This window comes from Notamacropus eugenii, chromosome 3, assembly GCF_028372415.1.
Source record: "Notamacropus eugenii isolate mMacEug1 chromosome 3, mMacEug1.pri_v2, whole genome shotgun sequence".
In the NCBI taxonomy this organism is placed as follows: Eukaryota; Metazoa; Chordata; class Mammalia; order Diprotodontia; family Macropodidae; genus Notamacropus; species Notamacropus eugenii.
The window spans coordinates 713223-733069 of NC_092874.1; the positions used below are offsets into that span (position 1 = coordinate 713223).

The following is a 19847-nucleotide window of genomic DNA, read 5'->3' on the forward strand; positions in this document are numbered from 1 at the left end:
TGGGGGAGGGGAAGTGGTGAAGCCACCACCTCCCTTAGATTCCAGCATCATGAGGTGCCTGGGGGAGGGGGTGTGCTTCCAGAGAAAGCCAAGTGGGGAAAAACTGTTGGACCAGACTCAGAGGGCCCAGAGAAGAGAGGCTGGCACTTCTGGGTTACATCACCAACAGGAAGGAAAAAGTGACTCTGACCCTTGTGATGCCTCAGACCTACCAAACTGGGATTATGTGTAAGAGATCATGTCTAAGATGTGAATCCTTTTCTTGTAAAGCAATGCAAAGAAAGTGGTCAAGACTCCAAATCTCTCTTTCAAGGAAAACTTTCTCTGTAATTTCCTGTCTGTGTCCAGGTTTGTCTTAGGAGACATCAGAGTGAAGGCTCAGCATGAACCCGTTATTAATGTGGTTGTACCCTGCTTTTCCCCTATGTGAAAACTGGTGTTAAAACATGGGAACAGAGAAATGCACTAAGTCTAAATGCCACACACTGTGTGTGCACTTGACAGAGTTTTGGACACAGTGAGTCAACGGCTCTCCTTAGGTCTGGTAATAAGGAAATGAATAAAAACTTGGCATTCTAAAAGGGAAATTGCACTTTAGATAAGGAGAGGTCATGTAATGGAAAGGGTCTGCAGGGTGGGTCACTTCCATTTGGATTTCACCCAGGTTCACTTTCTGATTCTATATAATTTTGACTATTTCACTACAATGTTTGTATCCTGGGACTTATTCTGAATGTATTAGCAGAAGGGCATTTTCTCTCTTATGGGATTTTAAAAAATGCTACATTCTCAAAAAAAAAAAAAATCCAATGAGTAACAGTTCAATGACCCGACAGCAGAAAAAGTCAGTCCCCAAGCTGTACCATGAGTACTCAGCCCCCCTCCTCCATCACCCCACTATTTCACTCCCACAAAGCTGCTCAAGGACAAGGGACAGATCTCAGTCCTGACCCCTGACTTCTTTCTAGAGCCTCGGAAAACAAAAAAGAAGTTCACTTGTTCTGGGTGAGAGGGCAGTACAGAAGAGTTCAGACAGAGTGAACCAGGTTATCATACGGGAAAAGAGCCCAGCATCCCTTTGGGTCCATTCCAGCCTCTAGAACTCACTCGGGGCAGAGATGGAGTCTGGAGCCATGTGAATTGTCCAATGTGAGAGGAATCTGAGGTGCTTTGAGATCCAGCCCCAGAGACACTGCCATCAAAGGGCAGAAAGGGTCACAAAGTGAGTGACATAAGGGGAAAGACTTGACTTAAACATCTTTGGGAGAAAACTGAAGGAAGAACTTGGAGAAAAACAGATTAACCAACAGGGAGATAGGAATGCCAGAAGAGAACATGGCTTCTGCAGCAGAGAAACCAGTCTGGAATCTGCGAATGAGTAGTACAAGATGAGGGAAAGGAAATTAGTACCTAATGATGCAGAGAAGGCTATGGATTCCCCAAAGAGCATGGAGCCACAACATGAGATTCCCGAGTGCTTGAAAAGAGAAGTCAGAGACAGAGCAGAATCTGTGGCCTGCACAGCAGAAGGAATTGACAGAGGAGAAAACGTAAATCCTAGAAGGTAAGTCTCACCAAGGAAACAAAAGAGAGAATTATGAAATAGGAATGCACATAGGAAGAAATGAAGGACAGTCTGAAGGAACAGACTGGAATGATCCCTCTATAAGCAAAACATATTGATCTCAAAGTCAAGATGCCTAGAAGCAACGTAAGCAGTGTGGGCCTGCCAGACAAATAGGACAAGTCCAAAAACTTGGACAATAATGCAAGAAATAATACAAAAAAAAAACCCTCAGAACTTCTGACCACTGAAAAGAAAAAGTCAATCCCAGCATTCTGCAGGTCACTCACAGGGAAAGAACCTGCGCTGCAAACTCAGGGACACAGAATGGGGAAACTGAGCAGTTCCAATGACAAGCAACACATTCTTCAAATGACCAAGAGAAGTCCCTTCAGATATAAAGGGAGGGAAATTCGACTAACCTAAGACTCTCCTGTGTCCCTAGAAGGACGGGATGGAATGATCAGTTATGAAGAGCTAAAGAGGCAGCCCAACGTGAGCTGTCCTACAAATGTGAGAAAAAGAAAAAACATGGAAATTTGGTTACAAATAGAGGTGTTTGAAGCATCCCAAGAAAGGAAATATGATCTGAACTAATTACTTGCTTCCCAAACATCCCAGACAAGACAAATACAAGGAGAGCAAGTGAATGCAGCAGCCAAGGATGACGACAAGTACAAAATAACTATCAGGAGATTGCTTTCTAAAGGAAAGTAAGGAGACAAAGGAAAAAGCAGAGGTCAAGGAGATGTGATAGTAGAGAAATGGGCAGACAGTGGGAGGAGAAAGACAGACAAGAATATATGATGCAAACTAATCAGGTCAAGGTGGAATAATGAGGGAAATAATCTCTGCTCTCTCTCAGGAAGAAGAGGGGCTACAGGGGAATGGGTGAAGAAGGAAAGGGAGGGGTGAAGTTGGGGCAAAAGTAAGGGGATTCCATGGCAGAACCCTACCCATGGGGGTAAAGAGATGAAGATTTTTCATTGGGTATAACATTCAGAGGTTGGATACTTAGAGAGTCTCCTTATCCTGTCATCAAGGAATTGACATTATAATTGGGGAAGAAAGCTAATAAAGGGGGGGGAAATGGAATGGGGGCGCCCTGGAGGTGTGGGGCTTGCCTTGTAGCTGGTAGTTGAATTTGTGCCCTATAAGGGTTTTTCTCTGAGTCTTTGCTTGTAGATGTTTGGGGTCCTTCTCTTCTGCATTTGTGTCTAGAGCATCCCTGTCACCATAATAATTCCTAGTGGTGAGTTGGTTGTTTGTCCACTCTTCCAGTCTATGTCCTGACGTACTTCATATTATGGTAGGGTCTGTGGCACTTCTGGAGGGAAGGTCTGGGCTGGCCTTAGGGCAAAGTGGTCTGATCTAGGGTGAAGTCTCTTTGTTGCCCCCTGGTCTGAGCTCTACAAGTTTCTTCTGTCCTGGATTTGGATCTGTGTAAGAACAGACTCCTCAAAAAATCTGGAATTCAAAATCTTATGAAAGTGAATGTTGAAAACTATTTTTATAGGTAAAGGAATAAAGACCAAAATACTACTAAATGAAACAATAAAAAAGCTGTAGACAATAGAATAAAAGAACAGACTCCCTCCTGTTGTTCCACCCCCTCCCCCATCCTCCAACAGCCAGTTGGACAATTCTGTTGCTTCAGTGGCAGAATTTTTGGTTCCCTTTGGTCTGAGATTCCTGCCTTAGACATTCCTCTGCAGACTGGGCCAGATTCTGAAAGTGAGACCCTGCTTCGTGCCTGATATCTGAGCCTTAAAACTGCTGCTGCTAGCTTCCGAGCTTACCCTTTCCTCAGGACATGAGACAGGGTCAGGTTCCTTTCCCACTCTGCCCTGCATGTGCAACCTAGGACTAGGGAGTGGGTAATCAAGCTGCCAGCTAGCACCTATATCCATCACAGGGCTCTTGGCACTCTCGGAAAAACTGACCCCCCAAAACACCCAATCCAGAAAAACTGGGCTGAGCCTAGTTTAGGATTTTTCCTGAGGGAGATCCTGCCCAGAGCACTAGAACCCCAAACAATGGCTGCCTAGCCTAAAATAGCAAGGACAAGGAATTCCTCCAAACCTCAGGCACTGTTCAGGTTTCAGACCAAAAAGTGACTGACTGCTGAGCAACTTTTCCAGGTGACTTTGTTGGGAAGCAGCCGATAAGGGAGCAGGGCAGGGAGGAGCAGTACTGGGAAGGAACCTGGTGCAATGTTTCCTCTTTCGCCTTATTTGTTTCCTGTAAGCTTAGTGGTTTCCACTTGTAGAAGGATCAGAAACATTGTCAGCAACCTGTAACTTTTGAAGTCCTGAAGCAAAGGCCTGATCACCCTGCCCTGGTTCCATTTCTGACTTTAGTTCGTTATTTGCTTCTCATTGAAAATGATGTTTATTGCCTTTCCCTGAATGATTGCCTCAGTCAGGAGGGGACTCCCCTGTGGAATGGTTGCTCTGACCAGGGCCATACTAAGTCTTGCCGGATGTACATATGATCTCTATTGTTGTCAGAGGTCTCTGGTGACCTGCAAAGCCTTTTGTGGACTGATCAGTGCTTGGGTAAGTTTAAAGGGTCTTCATGGATCCCTTAAGGAAATCTACTGCGATCTTCCACCTTGGCTACCCTCAACCTTGTGCTTGAAGGAGCCCCAATCTGGGCACCATGCACTGAGTGGCCTTGTGGGAGATGCTGATACTCTAGGCTTTGATTATCCAAGGAGAGGTCATTAGTCCTCCAGCAAGGAAGCTGAAAAGGGTAGGTAAGCAAGGAGGACCATCCTCAGGGAGATTATAGCCTGAGAGCTCCTGAGTGTAAGGCAGAAGGAACAGCTTGGGGTGCTAATCAGTGAATTCTCCGGCCTACAACTCAAGTGAGCTTCAAGGGTCATCACCCACAGGCCCCTCCAACCCATCAAATGTCTCTCTTACCCCATCTCTCTATCTTGCTCTACTCTCTCTGTCTCTGTCTGTCTCCTTTCCCCCATTTTGGTCTGCCTCTGTTTCTCACTGTTCCCCCAGAACAGTTCCCTCAGTTGGTCTGTTTCCCTCACTGTCCCTGTTTTTCTCCCTCTGCCTGCTCCTATCCCATCCTCAGTCTCTTTTCATCTCATCCTGTGTTTGATTCCCTCTGTTTCTCCTCCATCTCTTCTTCTCCCTTCTCTCCATCCAGCATTTGAGGTTCTCCTCCACCCTCCCTACTCTCCATCCCTCCTTTATTTCAAGGGGCATAACATGGACCAAGAGTTTGTGTGAACTCTTTTGGCAACCAAACAATCCATCAACCATTGATTACCCACTTATTGTGTGAGGCACTGGGCTAGGCAATATCTCTGTGTCCAGTCTGCCCTCTAGGGCCTCATACATGTACATCCATTTCCCCGTCCATCCATTCAGTCATCTACCCAGTGCCCGTCTATCTAACTGCCTATTTATCTCTCCATGTATCCATATACTTCTCTATCACCTATCCATCCATCCATCCATCCATCCATCCATCCATCCATCCATCCATCTATCCTTCCATCCATCCACTTCCCACTTTCTCTCTCTATTTACCTATGCACTTATCTATCCATCATCTATTTTTATCTTTTTTGCAAATACTAAAACCCCACACACATTATTATTGAGAAATCAAAACTGGCTTTTTGTTTCTCCAACAACAATGAAATTCAGTCAGAATGCTCTTGTTCTGCATGGACTCTTTCTTTCTTGCTCTAGGTCAGGCTCAGCTCTGCAGTTACAGGATTGGCAGAGGACCAAATGGATGGAACTTAAGACCTCCGACTCTTTGGGAAGGCTGGCACAGAGAAGAAAGCATGGGGTCTGTCCTGGACATGGCCCTACCTGCCTAGGAATTCAGAAAACCTTGGTTTCAGTCTTGCTTTGTCATTAACTTCTATGTGAGCCTGGACAAACTTGGCTGTGAATGCTTGTGCCCCCTGTCTACCCCTTCTGGGCTATCTGTGCTGGTCCCCAGGTCTGGGCAACCAAGACAAAAACAGGACAGCCCCTGCCCTCCTCACATTCTACTGGAAGTATACAAGTTATAGGTGAGGATCCCTCCCTGCTCCTTATACAGACTGCAGTGTGCCCCCAAGTGCCTAGGCTAAGGCTCTATACAAAGCAGGCTAGAGCTCTGAGAAGTCAGAGGAGGGAGAAGCTACTGGGCTCATCCAGGGGGGAGGGCTTTCCTCACTCTTGGAGACTCTGATGCTGAGCACCAGTCTTGACAGCCAAAGACCATTGGTGTCCAGCCCTCCTGCATGGGTTGGCTGGGACTGAAAGGAGTCTCAGCCTAACTCCTTGTGGTTCCTTCCTGAGCTGTAAGCTCTTGTCAGTCAATTGTGGATCACAAGACCTGAAGGAGGACTCCAAGGGCTTTAGGGAGTACCTTGAGTCAGGGTATAGTTCCTAATATTGTCATGATACTATGCCTGAGAAGAACAAACCAAGATCAGCACTTGGGGTCTGGGAAGGAGGGTGTGGGTGTGTGTGACAAGAGACCTTCAACAAACATGGACAATACAGACAAGCACTGGGGGAGCACCTGGGAAGGCTGCCAGCCAAAGATGAGAGGCAAGGAGAAGAGGCAGTCTACATGGAAGACTTGAGTAAACCTAGATATAAAGGATCAAGACTTGGGACAAGCTCAGGGACCTCTTAGGGGGAAGGCATTTGGAGCCAAGTTAGAGCTAGGTGGGATAGGAATGCACTAAGTTGGGAAACTGAACTTGACTGACTGCCATGGGGAAATCAACAAGGTGGGAATAGATGAGGGGGTCACAAAAAGGTAGATTTGGTCTCAAGAGGTGAGCAAGGGACATTTAATTGTGAGGGCTGCTGGAAGCTCAGCATGAACTGCTGGGATGGGGGTGAGGTGGGGGAGGGCAAGATCCCCATCCCTGGATGTCTTCTAGCAGATGCTGCCAAGTTGGATGGTTGTAGATGTTGGAGGGGGGCATGGAAAGAAGGCAGGGCTTGGAAGGAGAAGACCAAGTTTTCAGGTCCAGCTTAGTGACCATGGGCAAGTCATTTACCTCTCAGATGAGTCACAGTTTCATTGTCTAGGAATTGGGCATGATCATCAAACTCTCCAATTGATCTCACAAAGATGTCAGAAGCAATACACTACGAATGACCTCTAGGACCCCTGAGCAGCTCCAAATGCATGAGTATCACTGTGTAGTTTGATCTGAAGTGTTATAATAGTCCAGAAGAGAGTTGACCTGAGCTGCCTGGGTGTGTTGGTTCTTTGGGCATGGGGTCATTGGGAGAATGGCCATGCCATGAGCAGAAACTGAAACCCTAGCTTCTGAAGGTGCTGAGGCAAGCTTTGAGGAATGTCAGTCCCTCTCTGTGCCCCAGGACAAATCTCATACATACCTAGTCCTTCAATTAGGTAGCATCCAGGAAGTTCTACTGGGTGCAGTTGATGGGAGATTTTCATCCGTTGTCTGGAAAAATACAATTTTATAGCAGCAAAACAATGAACCCCTGGCACCCTTGCATATCTTAGCAGGCCTCCAGTGGGGGTCTCCTCCACCATCCAGGGGGGAACTGACAACAATAAGGCTCAGAGTCCCAGTGCTCAGCACAGTTTCTGGTATATGGCAGGTGCTTAATAAGTGATGATTGATGAATTGACTTCCTAGCTTGAGGTCTTAGGTGAGTTACTTTCTCTTACTGTGTGTCAGTTTCTTTATATCTAAAATAGGGAGCAGAGTTTGAAGCCTTTGTACCTCCACAGATAGCAGAGGTTATCGCTTCTGAATCCATCAAGGATCAGAGCCAAGTAGTTGATAAGTCACAGGGCAAAAATCTCCCTCTTCTCTCAGCATATGGAAGAGTGGGCATTTCAAATAAAAAAAAGCCCTATGGAATTTCTTTTCAAACAGTCATGGGAAAACCAAGCCAGGAACTTCAGTTTTAACTCTCAGCCTCCCTATTTCCTTGTATCTGTTCATTAAGGTGTTCTTGCCAGGTACCCATGCACTGCTCCTAAGCAGTGCCATTGCCCAGCACCAGTGCCCAGAGATATTTCAATGTGCACCATCACCAGGCAGGGACACTTCTCAGTCAGGGTGTCAATGCTGTAACAGACTTGCCCTCTGCCCCAGAATGTCACGATATGGACTTGCCAGAACCAGGACAATGCCCACAAGTGGGTTTTGCCAAGATATTTTTCATCTCCGGGAAGGTTTTAAGAATTTCCCTGGTTCTTTCTTATTAGCAACAAGAACTATCACCCTCCTGGACAGGTCATGTTCCCAAAGGTCAGGAAGCCTTTGGGCCACTGGGGGAAACCAGGAGGAGGAAATTTGTTAATATATTTCTTTCCTTGTTTAGATAGGATCCTGGAGGCTGAACACACCACCTGGCAGGGCCTGGTCATTGAAGGAACCTGTTCTCCTCTGGGTCCTGAAACCTGAGTGTTTAGCTATCCCCCTCCCCCACTCCCCTGCCAAGCCTTAACTTTGGCTTTTAAAACCCTGGGTGGGGCAAGGTTCAAAGCTGCAGCCAGAGCTTCTGTCTGTCTGAACCTCTGGCTTTCTCTGTGCCACTCTCTCTATCAATGTCTGGGGTCTTTATGGATGTCCTTGGGTCTCTCTGTGTCTCCCTGTGTGTCTGCATCTTAGCTTGCCTGTTTCTGTGTGGTGCACCCTGGTGCTGGGGCAGGCAGCTTAGAAGCACCCAATCCTGTCTTGCGGCCAGCTCACGAAGGCCTCCTGGTCCCATTCTTTCCCTCCAAGAACCTCAGGAGATAGACCCTCGGAGAGGTCGGAGGAGTGGGGAGGCAGCCTGTGTCGGGGATCACCCTGAATCAGCAACTATTCGAGGGCATGCATCGAAAGAATGAGGGACAGCCGGGTGGTGCTCACAATCTGCACTCCTGGGAAAGGGCAGAGAGGTCGGGACGTAGGCTGTGCCTTTTCCTCTTCCTCTGCCCGGATGCCCCAGTGTCCCGCGGTCCTGAGGCCAGCAGAGGGCTGTGTCATCCCCTATTCCCGGACCCCAGAGCTCCCAGCTCACCTGTAGGCCATGAATCTCTCACCCAAGAACGCCAGAACCAGCCCCAGGGCCGTGAGCGCCAACAGCTTGGCCATGAGGGAGCAGCGCTCTCCTTGGCAATCAGACAGACTGGGACAGAGACCGGCACCAAGACGGAAAGAGGACGGAGCCTGAGACCAGAGAGACAGAGTGCAGAAGAGAGGGAAAGGGGGAAGACTGAAGGACAGCTCCTCCCAGAAGGCAACAACACCAGGAACCCGTACTCCCTCAGGGCCTCTGAGGGGCAGTACCAAAGGCTCCGCCCAACTGCTAGGACTAGTGCCCAGAGGTTACAGGGTGACCCGAGTGAGGCCCTGGGGCTGCCTGCTTGCCAGGCTGGCTGGCGGCCGGTCTGTTTGCCCCAGCTCCTTTTCAGGGGCGTCCCACTCCCGGCGGGGCAGAAAGTCTCAGGTCTTGGAGACCCCTCCTCCCCAGTCAGTGATGGCCAGAGACCAGAGTGTGTCCGGGGTGCGGGGGGAGGAGAGAATGGGGTGATGCTGAACCTCAAGTGACACCTTGGCCGAGACCGAGACACAGACAGGCGGACACCGAGACGCATAGGAAAAAGACCCTACCTAGTACCCTCATCCTTTGGAGCAGGAAACCCCAAGAGTGTTCTTGGGAGTCTGAATTGCCCCTCCCCTAGGCCCTCTTCTCCTCTTTGCAAGCAGTGGACTGGAAGGTTGGCTGCACTCCAAGAACTGGAAGTTGGCCGAAGACGGGGGACGACACTAGGGTGCCCCAAGGTTTGAAGGAGTCACACGTCCTGGTGATATAGGAGAAAAAACTTGTTTCTTCCCAGATCGGAGAGAGAGAGAGAGAGAGAGAGAGAGAGAGAGAGAGAGAGAGAGAGAGAGAGAGAGAGAGACAGAGACAGAGACAGAGAGAGAGAGAGAGAGAGAGAGAGAGAGAGACAGAGACAGAGACAGAGAGACAGAGAGAGAGAGACAGAGAGAGAGAGACAGAGAGAGAGAGAGAGAGAGAGACAGAGAGAGAGAGACAGAGACAGAGACAGAGACAGAGAGAGACAGAGAGAGACAGAGAGAGAGAGAGAGAGAGAGAGAGAGAGAGAGAGAGAGAGAGAGAGAGAGAGAGAGAGAGAGAGAGAGAGAGAGAATAAATATAAGCGAGAGCACAGCACAACGCGCCCTTGGAAATCTGAGCCAGCAAAGCGTTCAGGCCGGGCCTGGGTTGTAGAGGGGTGGCGCCCGGACTGCCAGTGAGAGCAGCCCTGGAGGACTGGAAATGTCCGAGAGTCTAGAGGGTAACGAACCACAGAGGCAGAGACAAGCGTGCGAAGAGACACGCGTCCGAATGTCCTCAACTCCGTCTTTCCTAAGCGACTGCCTGCCTGTGCCGGCAAATTCCTAAGTGCTCTTAGCATGCCCTCTCGAATACCGGGCCTGGGACAAGAGAGGGGAGTCGAGGAGGGCACGATGACTGGCAGGTCGAGAAGCAAATGGTAAGGAGGAGAAGGAGGTGGGGGCGGCCCGGCCCCTGGGGAGGCCTCCTGGCGGAGGGACGCTGGAGCTGGCCATTCAGGGACGTCCGGGATTCTCACAGACCCAGCTGAAGCTGGAGAACATTCCAGACCAAGGGAAGGCCACTCTACACCTAGTCCGACCGAGAAAAGTTGGAAACCTTGGCCCGAGAGCAGCGGGCAGCCAGTAGGCCTTGAGAAGACTGCGCCACGTAGATGCAGTACAGACGGATTAAAAAGTGGAGCCGTGCGTTGGGTTGCAATGACGTTGGAATGGACCTAGGGACAAGGGAGTGTAGGTCAGAGACCTGAGTTTTAGGCATATCAGTCTGGTCCCGGGGTGGAGGGTGGATTGAAAGGGTGAAGGGGGAGACCAGTGAGGAGCCCAGAGCAGATGTAGAGGAAGTGGGGATGGGGTGGGGGTCTGCTTCAACCTGTGGCTGTGGGAATGAAGAGGAGACGGTTGAGACCAGGCTGGACTACTATTGGATGGGAGGGGACTAAGGGAGGGAAAAACTGAGGATGCCTCTGAGGTTTCCAATCCAGATGTCTGGAAGGATGGAGGGGTCCTGGATAGAAATGAGGAGGAGAGGAGTGTTTGGGAAGAGCTGTCCAGTTCTGTGAACGTGTTGACTTTGATGATGCTGGTGGGAGGGACAGTGGAAAGTATTACCAAAGTGAGAAAAAAAAAAACTGGCAAATTCATGTCAGTCATCATGTATTGAGGTCTTACTGTGCCAACTGCCTGGATAGGTGCTAGCGGAGATAGAGAGTTGAAATGGCAGGGCCCTGTAACTAACTATATCGTTTACGTAAACCAAGTACCCTTTATGTCTAATTACTGTACACCCTCAAACCAGTTGGTATATCATTAAATGAGTATTCAATTAAGAACAAAATGACCTCTAGGAACTGTTTACCTTCTGTGGCCACCTGCTCTACCTTGTGAGAGCTGGCAACATGTAAGCTGAAATCTGACTCCCTGTAACAGTGCCTGGGGAAACTGGATTGTTTTTTTTCCAAAGTTACAGTTATCCCTTCCACACTTTGACTTTTCCCATCGATTTTGAGATATATCTTGGGTCAGCATAAGAAACTGAATGTGAATTTAGTGGAAGTTTTTGTAAAGTGCAGAAGACAGGCTAAGGCCAGCAAACCCCAAAGAAAAGGTTTGTGTTTGTCCTTCGTTATTGAAGAGGACCATGACATCGAGATAATAAAGTGACTTGCAGTTGACTTTGTTTTGAGTCAGGGAGGGCTGTGCAAGGTCACCAGACTCACTTTCTCCTCCAGAGCCATCTGCATCCAGTGGCCTGATCACAGAAAAAGTTTCAAAACTCAGAAATGCATACAATATATGTATAGTACTGCATGATGCCAACCCCAATTTGACCATAAAATACTGTCAACACCCCATCAAAGAAAAAGAAAAACCTTCCAACTTCTCTGGTGTGGAGGGCCAGACATTTCCCTGAGTTTTTCCCGATCTCTGGTCACTTGTTGTCACTGTCATCCCTTGTCATTTTGTCCAATCTGGTGGCTAGAGGTGGAACTTCAAGTGTTTAAATATGCTCTTATCTTAGTATTAGTGATTCAGAGCAGTTTTTTTATGTTGTCTCCATTCTCATGGAAAGACTTTGAAAGTCTGCATGATAAACACTGTCCATTTTACCTCCTGGGATATTCTTTATCCTGGTTTTGTCACTAGCTCTTCTCCATCCATAAAATACCCTTTTCTTCCCTATGCCATCCAGCCTCAGTTTCTCTTGCTGATTCTCATGTGTCAATGGATACAAAGCCCTCCACCAGCCTTGCTTATCACTGACCTTTCTAAATGGAATGTCTAGATTGGAGTTCTGACCATTGCAGAACACAGAGGGATAATCACCTTTATCCTCTTCAAAATAACAGGAGCATTTTTCGTGGTTTGAAAGCTCATTAAGAGGCTTCCTTCTTATCCAGAGTGCAGTCTAGTCAATTTCCCCCAGCCCATACCCTGCCAATCCTGTCCTCACAAATCTGTTTTTAAAAACATCTGTATCAGGATTTCATTTTCCTGTGTGACTCTGCTCACAGGGGAAAGGGGACAGATCTTTGCCCTACTGGATAGAGCAGGCTTATCAAATGACCCAGATCCTCATTTCTGCCCTGATCCTGACTTGAAGGTCTAAGGGGTTGGTGGGAACAAGAAAGAGACAGAGGAGCCATTGCAGGTGATTCAGGGCTGCCCTGGAGGAGACACCAGGCAAATTGACTTCCGGGAAAGTCTGCTGAGGTTGGGACCCAGGAGGTGTGACTGCCCCAGAACAACTCACGGAAGACACAGAGATGGTCACACCTGTCAGGCATACAGGTCAGTCATCCCCTGGACCCTGTAGCTCAGCAGATGGTCCCAAAGGGCAGAGTCATAGGGGTGCAGCCTCACACTTAGAAAAGTAAAGTATTGTCTCAATTTTGCAGCTGAGACAGTTGGCTTTCCAGGTACATAGGTAGGTAGATAGGTAGATGTTAGATAGATGCTGCTGCTGATGTTCAGTCATTTCATGTTTAACTCTTTGTGACCCTATTTGGGGTTTTCTTGGTGAAAATTCTGGAGTGGTTTGCCATTTCCTTCTCCAGGTCATTTTACAGGTGAGGAAACTGAGGCAAGCAAGGTGAAGTGTCTTATATCACAATAGTATTCCATTACATTCATATGCCACAAATTATTCTGCCATTCCCCATCTGATGAACATCCCTTAAATTTCCAGTTCTTGGCCACCAAAAAAGAGCTGCTATAAATATTTTTGTACATGTGGGTCCTTTTCCCTTTTTTATGATCTCTTAGGGATATAAGCCTAGAGATGGTATTGTTGGGTCAAAAGGCAGGCATATTTTTATAGCCCTTTGGGCATAGTTCCAAATTGTTCTCCAGAATGGTTGGATCACTTCACAATTCCACCAACAATGCATTAGTGTTCCAATTTTCCTCATATTTTTTCCAGAATTATCATTTTCCTGTTTTGTCACATCAGCCAATCTGAGAGGTGTGATATGGTACCTAAGAGTTGTTTTGATTTTCATTTCTCTAATCAATAGTGATTTAGAATATTTTTTCATATGACTATGACTATTTTTTCATTTAATTTCTTCAAAACTACTTGTCCATATCCTTTGACCATTTCTCAATTGGAGAATGACTTCTATTCTCATAAATTTGACTCAGTTCTCTATTTATTTTAGAAATGAGGCCTTTATCAGAGACGTGGACTGTTAAAATTATTTCCCAGCTTTCTGCTTCCCTTTCAGTCTTGGTTACATTAGCTTTGTTTGTGCAATACTATATTCACATTAAGCAGAATTTATTTCTTTCTATGTTGGGTTTTCTGAATCATGTTCAGGATGCTGATGAATTATACAGATTTATTTTATATATTTCAAGTTTATAGGGTTGACTAGTACTTAAAATGAACTGTAATTGACTCACTAAAATTCTCTAGACAGACCCCCAGATCATCACCAAAAATGCTTGCTTTGTTTCTTCGTTGCCTACAGGCCCACGATTGTTTTCCTTGCCTTGATTTTGTAGTTATTATTTCTAGCACAAAGGTAAATATTACGGTGACACGGCTCATATTCACTTTACTCATGATCTTATTGGAAAGGGCTCTAATTACGCCTACTCCCTTACGTATAATGTTTGCTCTTGCTTTCCTTTTTGAATGCTATTTACTAAGGTAAAGTCTATTTATTCCTATGATTTCTAGAGTTTTTAACTAGTTGAAGCTGATGGTTAGAAGTGACCCTGCCTGGATCTTCCTCACTGAAACACATTGTTGACACATTTAAATATGGTGCTGTATTGTTACCTTGTTAATAGATTGAATAGGCAGTGAAACAAATAAGCAAAAGACATTCTGAGGGTTGACTCACACTTGAAACTGCCCAGAAGAGGAATGAGCAGTCTGCAGAGGAGGAAGCTTCCTCCTCACAGGAGGTCTTCACACCCAGACTGAACCTGTTAAGGATGGTGTTCAGCCTGAAGGGGAACTGAATCCTTATGACGTGGATGTTAGTTACTCTGGGAAGAAAAAGCTCTGGCTCCTGAGTTCTACCCATTTCATCTGCAGAGAGTGATAACTTAGTTTCTTCTGTGCCTATTCTAATTCCTTCAATTTCCTTTTCTTCTCTAATTACTACAATTAACATTTCTAGTACCATATTGAATAATAGTGACAATAACGAACATCCTTGTTTCACCCCCGATCTTATTAGAAATGCATCTAGCTTATCGCCATTACATATAATGCTTGCTGATGGTTTTAGGTAGATACTGCTTATTATTTTATGGAAAGTTCCATTTATTCCCATGCTTCTCAGTGTTTCTAATAGGAATGGGTGTTGTATTTTGTCAAAAGTTTTTTCTGCATTTATTGAGATAATCATGTGGTTTGTTAGGTTTGTTGTTGATATGATCAACACTGCTAATAGTTTTCCTCATACTGAACCGGCCCTGCATTCCTGGTGTGAATCCTAACTGATCATAATTAATTATTCTCATGATAAGTTGCTGTATTCTTTTTGCTGAAATCTTATTTAAAATTTTTGCATCTGCATTCATTAGAGAAATTGGTTTATAATTTTCTTTCTCTGTTTTGGCTCTTCCTGGTTTAGGTATCAAAACCATATTTGTATCATAAAAAGAATTTGGAAGGACTCCTTCCCCGATTTCGCCAAAAGTCTAGATAATATTGGAATTAACTGTTCTTTAAATGTTTGATAGAATTCACTTGTAAATCAATCTGTCCCTGGAGAACTTTTCCTGGGGAATTCATTGATGGCCTGTTCAACTTCTTTTTCTGAGATGGGGTTATTTAAGTATTCAACTTCCTCTTCTGTTAATCTGGGCAATTTATATATTTTTTAAAAAATAATCATCTATCTCATTTAGATTGTTGAATTTATGGGCATAAAGTTGGGCAAAGTAATTTCTAATTATTGTTTTAATTTCACCCTCACTGGAGGTGAGTTCACCCCTTTCATTTTTGATGTTGGTAATTTGGTTTTCTTCTTTCTTTTTTTAGGCAAATTGACCAAAGGTTTATCAATTTTATTGGTTTTTTCATAAAACCAACTCTTAGTTTTATTTATTAGTTCAACAGTTTTCTTAATTTCAATTTTATTAATCTCTCCTTTGGTTTTCAGTATTTCTAATTTGGTATTTACTTGGGGATTTTCAATTTGTTCTTTCTCTAGCTTTTTCAGGTGCATGCCCAAGTCATTGATCTCCTCTTTTTCTATTTTACTCATGTAGGCATTGAAAAATATAAAGATTCCCTTAAGAATTGCTTTTGCAGTATCCCATAAGATTTGGTAGGTTGTCTCATTTTTATCATTCTCTTGAATGAAGTTGTTGATTGTTTCTATGATTTGTTGTTTAACCCACTCATTCTTTAGGATTAGATTATTTAGTTTCCAATTAATTTTTGGTCTACCTTTCCATGGCCTTTTATTACATATAATTTTTATTGCATTATGATCTGAGAAGGATGTATTCATTATCTCTGCCATTCTGCACTGGATTGTGAGGATTTTATGCCCTAGTACATTGTCAATTTTTGTACATGTGCCATGTACCACTGAGAAAAAGGTATATTCCTTTCTATTCCCATTGAATTTTCTCCAGAGATCTATCATATCTACCTTATCCAGAGTTTTATTCACCTCCTTCTTTCTTGTTTATTTTAAGGTTAGATTTATCAAGTTCAGAGAGGGGGAGCCTGAGGTCCCCCACTAGTATAGTTTTACTGTCTATTTCTTCCTGTAACTCCCTTAACTTCTCCTCTAAGAATCTGGATGCTATACCACTTGGAGCATACATGTTTAGTAATGATATTGCTTCATTGTTTATGGTGCCTTTTAGCAGGATATAGTTTCCAGCCTTATCTCTTTTGATTAGATCTATTTCTGCTTTTGCTTTGTCTGAGATTACTATTGCTACCCCTGCTTTTCTTACCCATTTCATATCTAATCTTTATTTAATGGTTGTCATCAAGGGAACGGGGGAGGGAGAGGGGAGGTGGTATTCCCTTAGTTTGGGGACACATCTTCATTGTGTGACTTCTTGTTATAACTGACTCACAGGAAACACTTCCCTGGTGCAGGAGGCAGCCAAGGGGTTCTTCAGTCTCCCCTCTTAAATCTCTTGACCTTGGACTTCACCACCATGATCCAGCCCCTCCCTCAGTCCTGTTGGGAAGTTCTCCCCAGAATCCCTACTTGGGGGGAAGGTTCAGACAGCCATCCCTAATTCTTTGGACTTTGCTCCCAGGATCCCACCTGCCCCCACTCTACCATTTCAGCTCCTATTAACTCTTCTCTTTCTCCATTAGAATGGGGGTCCTTGAGACCAGAGAATGTCTTTCTCTTCACAGATATTTGAATCCCTCACCCTTAAAACAGAATCTGGCACATGGCAAGCCCTTCTTAAATGCTTGGTGAGGGATAGACTAGGGATGGCTTGTAGGGAGAGGATAAGGATGACCCTAGGCTCCATTACTAGGCTGGATGCTCAGTCCTGGTCACCCTGACTAGTCAGTAGAGAACCATAGATTTACAGAGAGTGATATAATGCTAATCCTCCAGATTTTACAGACAAAGAAGCTTCAGAAAGTCAGGGAGGACAGTGACTTGGCCAACGTCACTGCAGAGAGCTCTCAGCTGACATGGGGCCTGGGAGTCTCCTGACTCCTACTCCAGGCATGTGTGGGTGGCTGAAATCTCTGTGTGGGTGTGCACTGAGGAGGATCAGAGCCCTTGGGGAATACTTTTTCTGGGAGAGGAGACCCTGATTGACTTGTTGAAGAAGCTCTGAATTTTCCAGAAATGACCATATCATGGGACTTAGTTTATGCCTCCCCCACAGCTCACTGGGATTAACTTTCCTGGGTTTGACTCATGTTAGGAAGGGTACAGCCATGTCCAGGGTGACCTTCTACTGTTCCCAAATCAGCTCCTCACCCAGAGATCCTGGAACATGCCTAGGCCCTCCAATACTGAGAATGACTCACACTCAAGGAGTTCCCATCTGATGAAGTGAGAGACCTGGGTCACTCAGGTCCCAGAGAACACATACCAGGGCCCACTCTCCCTCTGAGTACACTATTTGCTGCAAGAGCAAAGCACATCCTTCATTCTGGGGTGGCCAGTCAGCTCTCCCCCAGTAGACTCTCTGGCTCTCATCATCAACACATCTGAGAAAGGAGTAAGACCATGTGACCCAAGGGAAAGATGCCCAGAAAAGTTTGCTTCTCATTTTCCATAGGGAGAAGTGAAAGTCTGTGTGTGTGTGTTTGTCCTTCATTGCCAAAGAAGACCATACCATCAGAGAAATGATGCCCTGACTTGCACTTGATTTTGTTTTGAGTGAGGGAGGGCTGTGCAGGTCACCAGCCTCACTTCTCCTTCCAAGTCATCTGAATCCAGTGACCAGATATTCATCAGGATGACTGGAGATGATCCAGGATGAGGCAATAGGGGTTAAATGACTTGCCCAAGGTCACACAGCTAGTGAGTGTTAAGTGTCTGAGATGAGATTTGAACTCAGGTCTTCCTGACTCCTGCACAGGTGCTCTATCCACTACACTACCTAGTTGCCCCGAAAGTCTGGGTAGAAAAATAGTGAGGAACCATGAGGGAGAAGGCCTGAGAACACAGGCATCTTCACCTGATTTTGCATTCATGGCCAGTGGGAGTTCAGATAGTGGACTAACCACAGGGCTAACCATATTCCACCTGGCTACTCTTAGTTAGGCACCTGTTTAGCTGAATACAGGCACAACATTCCTTCCCCACATCTGGCTTATATCAATGTGGGTATGAGTAGATTCTCCCTGAATGTTGATCACCACTCCTGTGGTCAACATGATGATGATCACATTCTGGACCACATTCAGCTGGTCCTGGGTGGACAACACTCTCCATTTCTGGTTCTGCACTTGAAGCCATTTCAGCATGGTAGGACTGGCCAGCATTTGAGCCCCTTGGCTGGACTCTTTCAGAGCCTAGGGCCCCTGCATTCTCCAATGAGAATTCTGGAGAAGTTCAAAGACCAGAGACAGTGCCTCCCAGTCCCTCTGCCCTGAAGAGTTCTCTGAGAAGCCCTCCCCCCATGAGAAAGGGGCCCCTCTCTCTTGTCTACCTAGGTAGGCAGCCCCCATCATTGGGAGTACCATTCAAGCAGTCCCCTTGCCCAGCAGGGCCTCCTCACTACACCAGGGACATAATGATGGTGCCAACTACAATCTGCTTCCCAACCAAGGAAATGTCAAGTGCAGCTTTTCTGTATTTGTTTTTATTTACTCCTCTTCACCTGGAAGACCAGGCCTTTCTTTTCTTTACCCAGTAAGGACTTCTGACCCTGAGAGGCTGGATTACAGGTCACAGTACAGGGCTTTATGGAACACTCTACCCACTAGCATTTTTTGATGGTACACAGCAGCAACTGTACTCCCCTGGAGGACAGAGCCATTGTTGGCATAGACTGTGGTCACAGTGGGCTTCTCGGAGAGAATGTTCTGGATGTGAAGCACCTACCAAGAAAGTGAGCCAGATTCATGACCCTTTTCACTGGGGACCAAGACCTCCTGTTGGTGTGGGACTAGTCAGGGACATCTGTCTTTTGGGAAAGTTCTCAGCAATCAGACAGAGCCTAGCAGCTTCTTTTTCTTTTCTTGCATTTTGGTTCAAGTGCTGAGAACATGCATCTATCTGCTTCTCATTCATCTTTCATCTTTTGCCCAAGGCCTGGAAGGCTGCATGGGGAGCTTGATAAGGCCTGAGAATGTGCCTGATGATGCGAATCTGGGGTGATGAAAACCTGGGAAACTTGTTGCTGGCCTCATACACATAAAAAGAGAGGAATGAGGCCACATGGGTTGGGAATAAGAACCCTGCCTCTCTCCCTTAAGCTTTTTTCTTGCTCAAATGCACTTTCTCACCAAACTGAAGAAAATATTGGGAGGGCATCCTCCTGGGGGAGGGAATCCTTCTCTATGAAATGATTTTCAAGGAGCTATAGGTCGGTCATGAGAAATTAAGCAATAGTTACAAAGGAATTTGTAAGCATAGCTCATAGAGTTGTCTGAAACAAGACTGTGCTTTAGTTCAAGGCTAAAGAGTTTTGAGGAAAGGTTGTATCTCAGCACAACATAGCTTGTTGGCTATTCGGTGTTCCAAGTGAGCTTGGTTTTTAGGGATGGAGACTTACCTTTTGGAAAAAACAACAGACTGCAGACAATGCTCTGGAAATTGATTTATGGGGAGAAAAACTGTTGAGTGCTTTCCTATTGTCTAATTCTGGGTGTGTAAAAGGTCTGTCTGCCTCCTCCAAAGATAAATCAACTTTAGGGCTTGAAGCTAAAGGAGAGGTGGAAGCATTCATTGGTAGCAATAGCCAAGTGGCAAGCAGAGCCACCCCTGGTACCAGCCAGAACACTATGCAAAAATACAGTATCTTGCACTGATCTGAGCTGGGGGAGTGGGGGGTGGGGGAGGAAGACTGGGCACTGTCCAACCAGCAGGAAGCTGACCCAGCAGGGGTAGGGCAATGACATCATGACCACACTATAAGACATGGTGGCCCTGTGGATTTGGAAGCATGAATTCCCTGCGGCATGAACCCTTTGTGTGTTTTCCTCTCTCTATATTCCCTGGCTCACATATGAACCCCACATGTATATCTTTCCAAACACATTTCCTAGGGAAATCCAATATC

General features: G+C 45.8%; 2 protein-coding genes across 2 annotated transcripts in view; both read right to left on the minus strand.

Annotated features, from left to right (window-relative positions):
* Positions 1 to 8827, minus strand: part of LOC140532340 (serum paraoxonase/lactonase 3-like) — a 28111-nt gene extending 19284 nt beyond the window's left edge. The window contains exons 1-2 of the mRNA XM_072650737.1: positions 8596 to 8827; positions 6949 to 7019 (exon numbers count right to left, since the gene is read on the minus strand). Coding sequence (XP_072506838.1) covers positions 6949 to 7019; positions 8596 to 8669 — 145 coding nt within the window. The 5' untranslated portion in view covers positions 8670 to 8827. The remainder of the gene's footprint in view (positions 1 to 6948; positions 7020 to 8595) is intronic.
* Positions 8828 to 18409: 9582 nt separating this feature from the next.
* Positions 18410 to 19847, minus strand: part of LOC140532342 (serum paraoxonase/lactonase 3-like) — a 33458-nt gene continuing 32020 nt past the window's right edge. Inside the window, exon 9 of the mRNA XM_072650739.1 lies at positions 18410 to 18663. Coding sequence (XP_072506840.1) covers positions 18505 to 18663 — 159 coding nt within the window. The 3' untranslated portion in view covers positions 18410 to 18504. The remainder of the gene's footprint in view (positions 18664 to 19847) is intronic.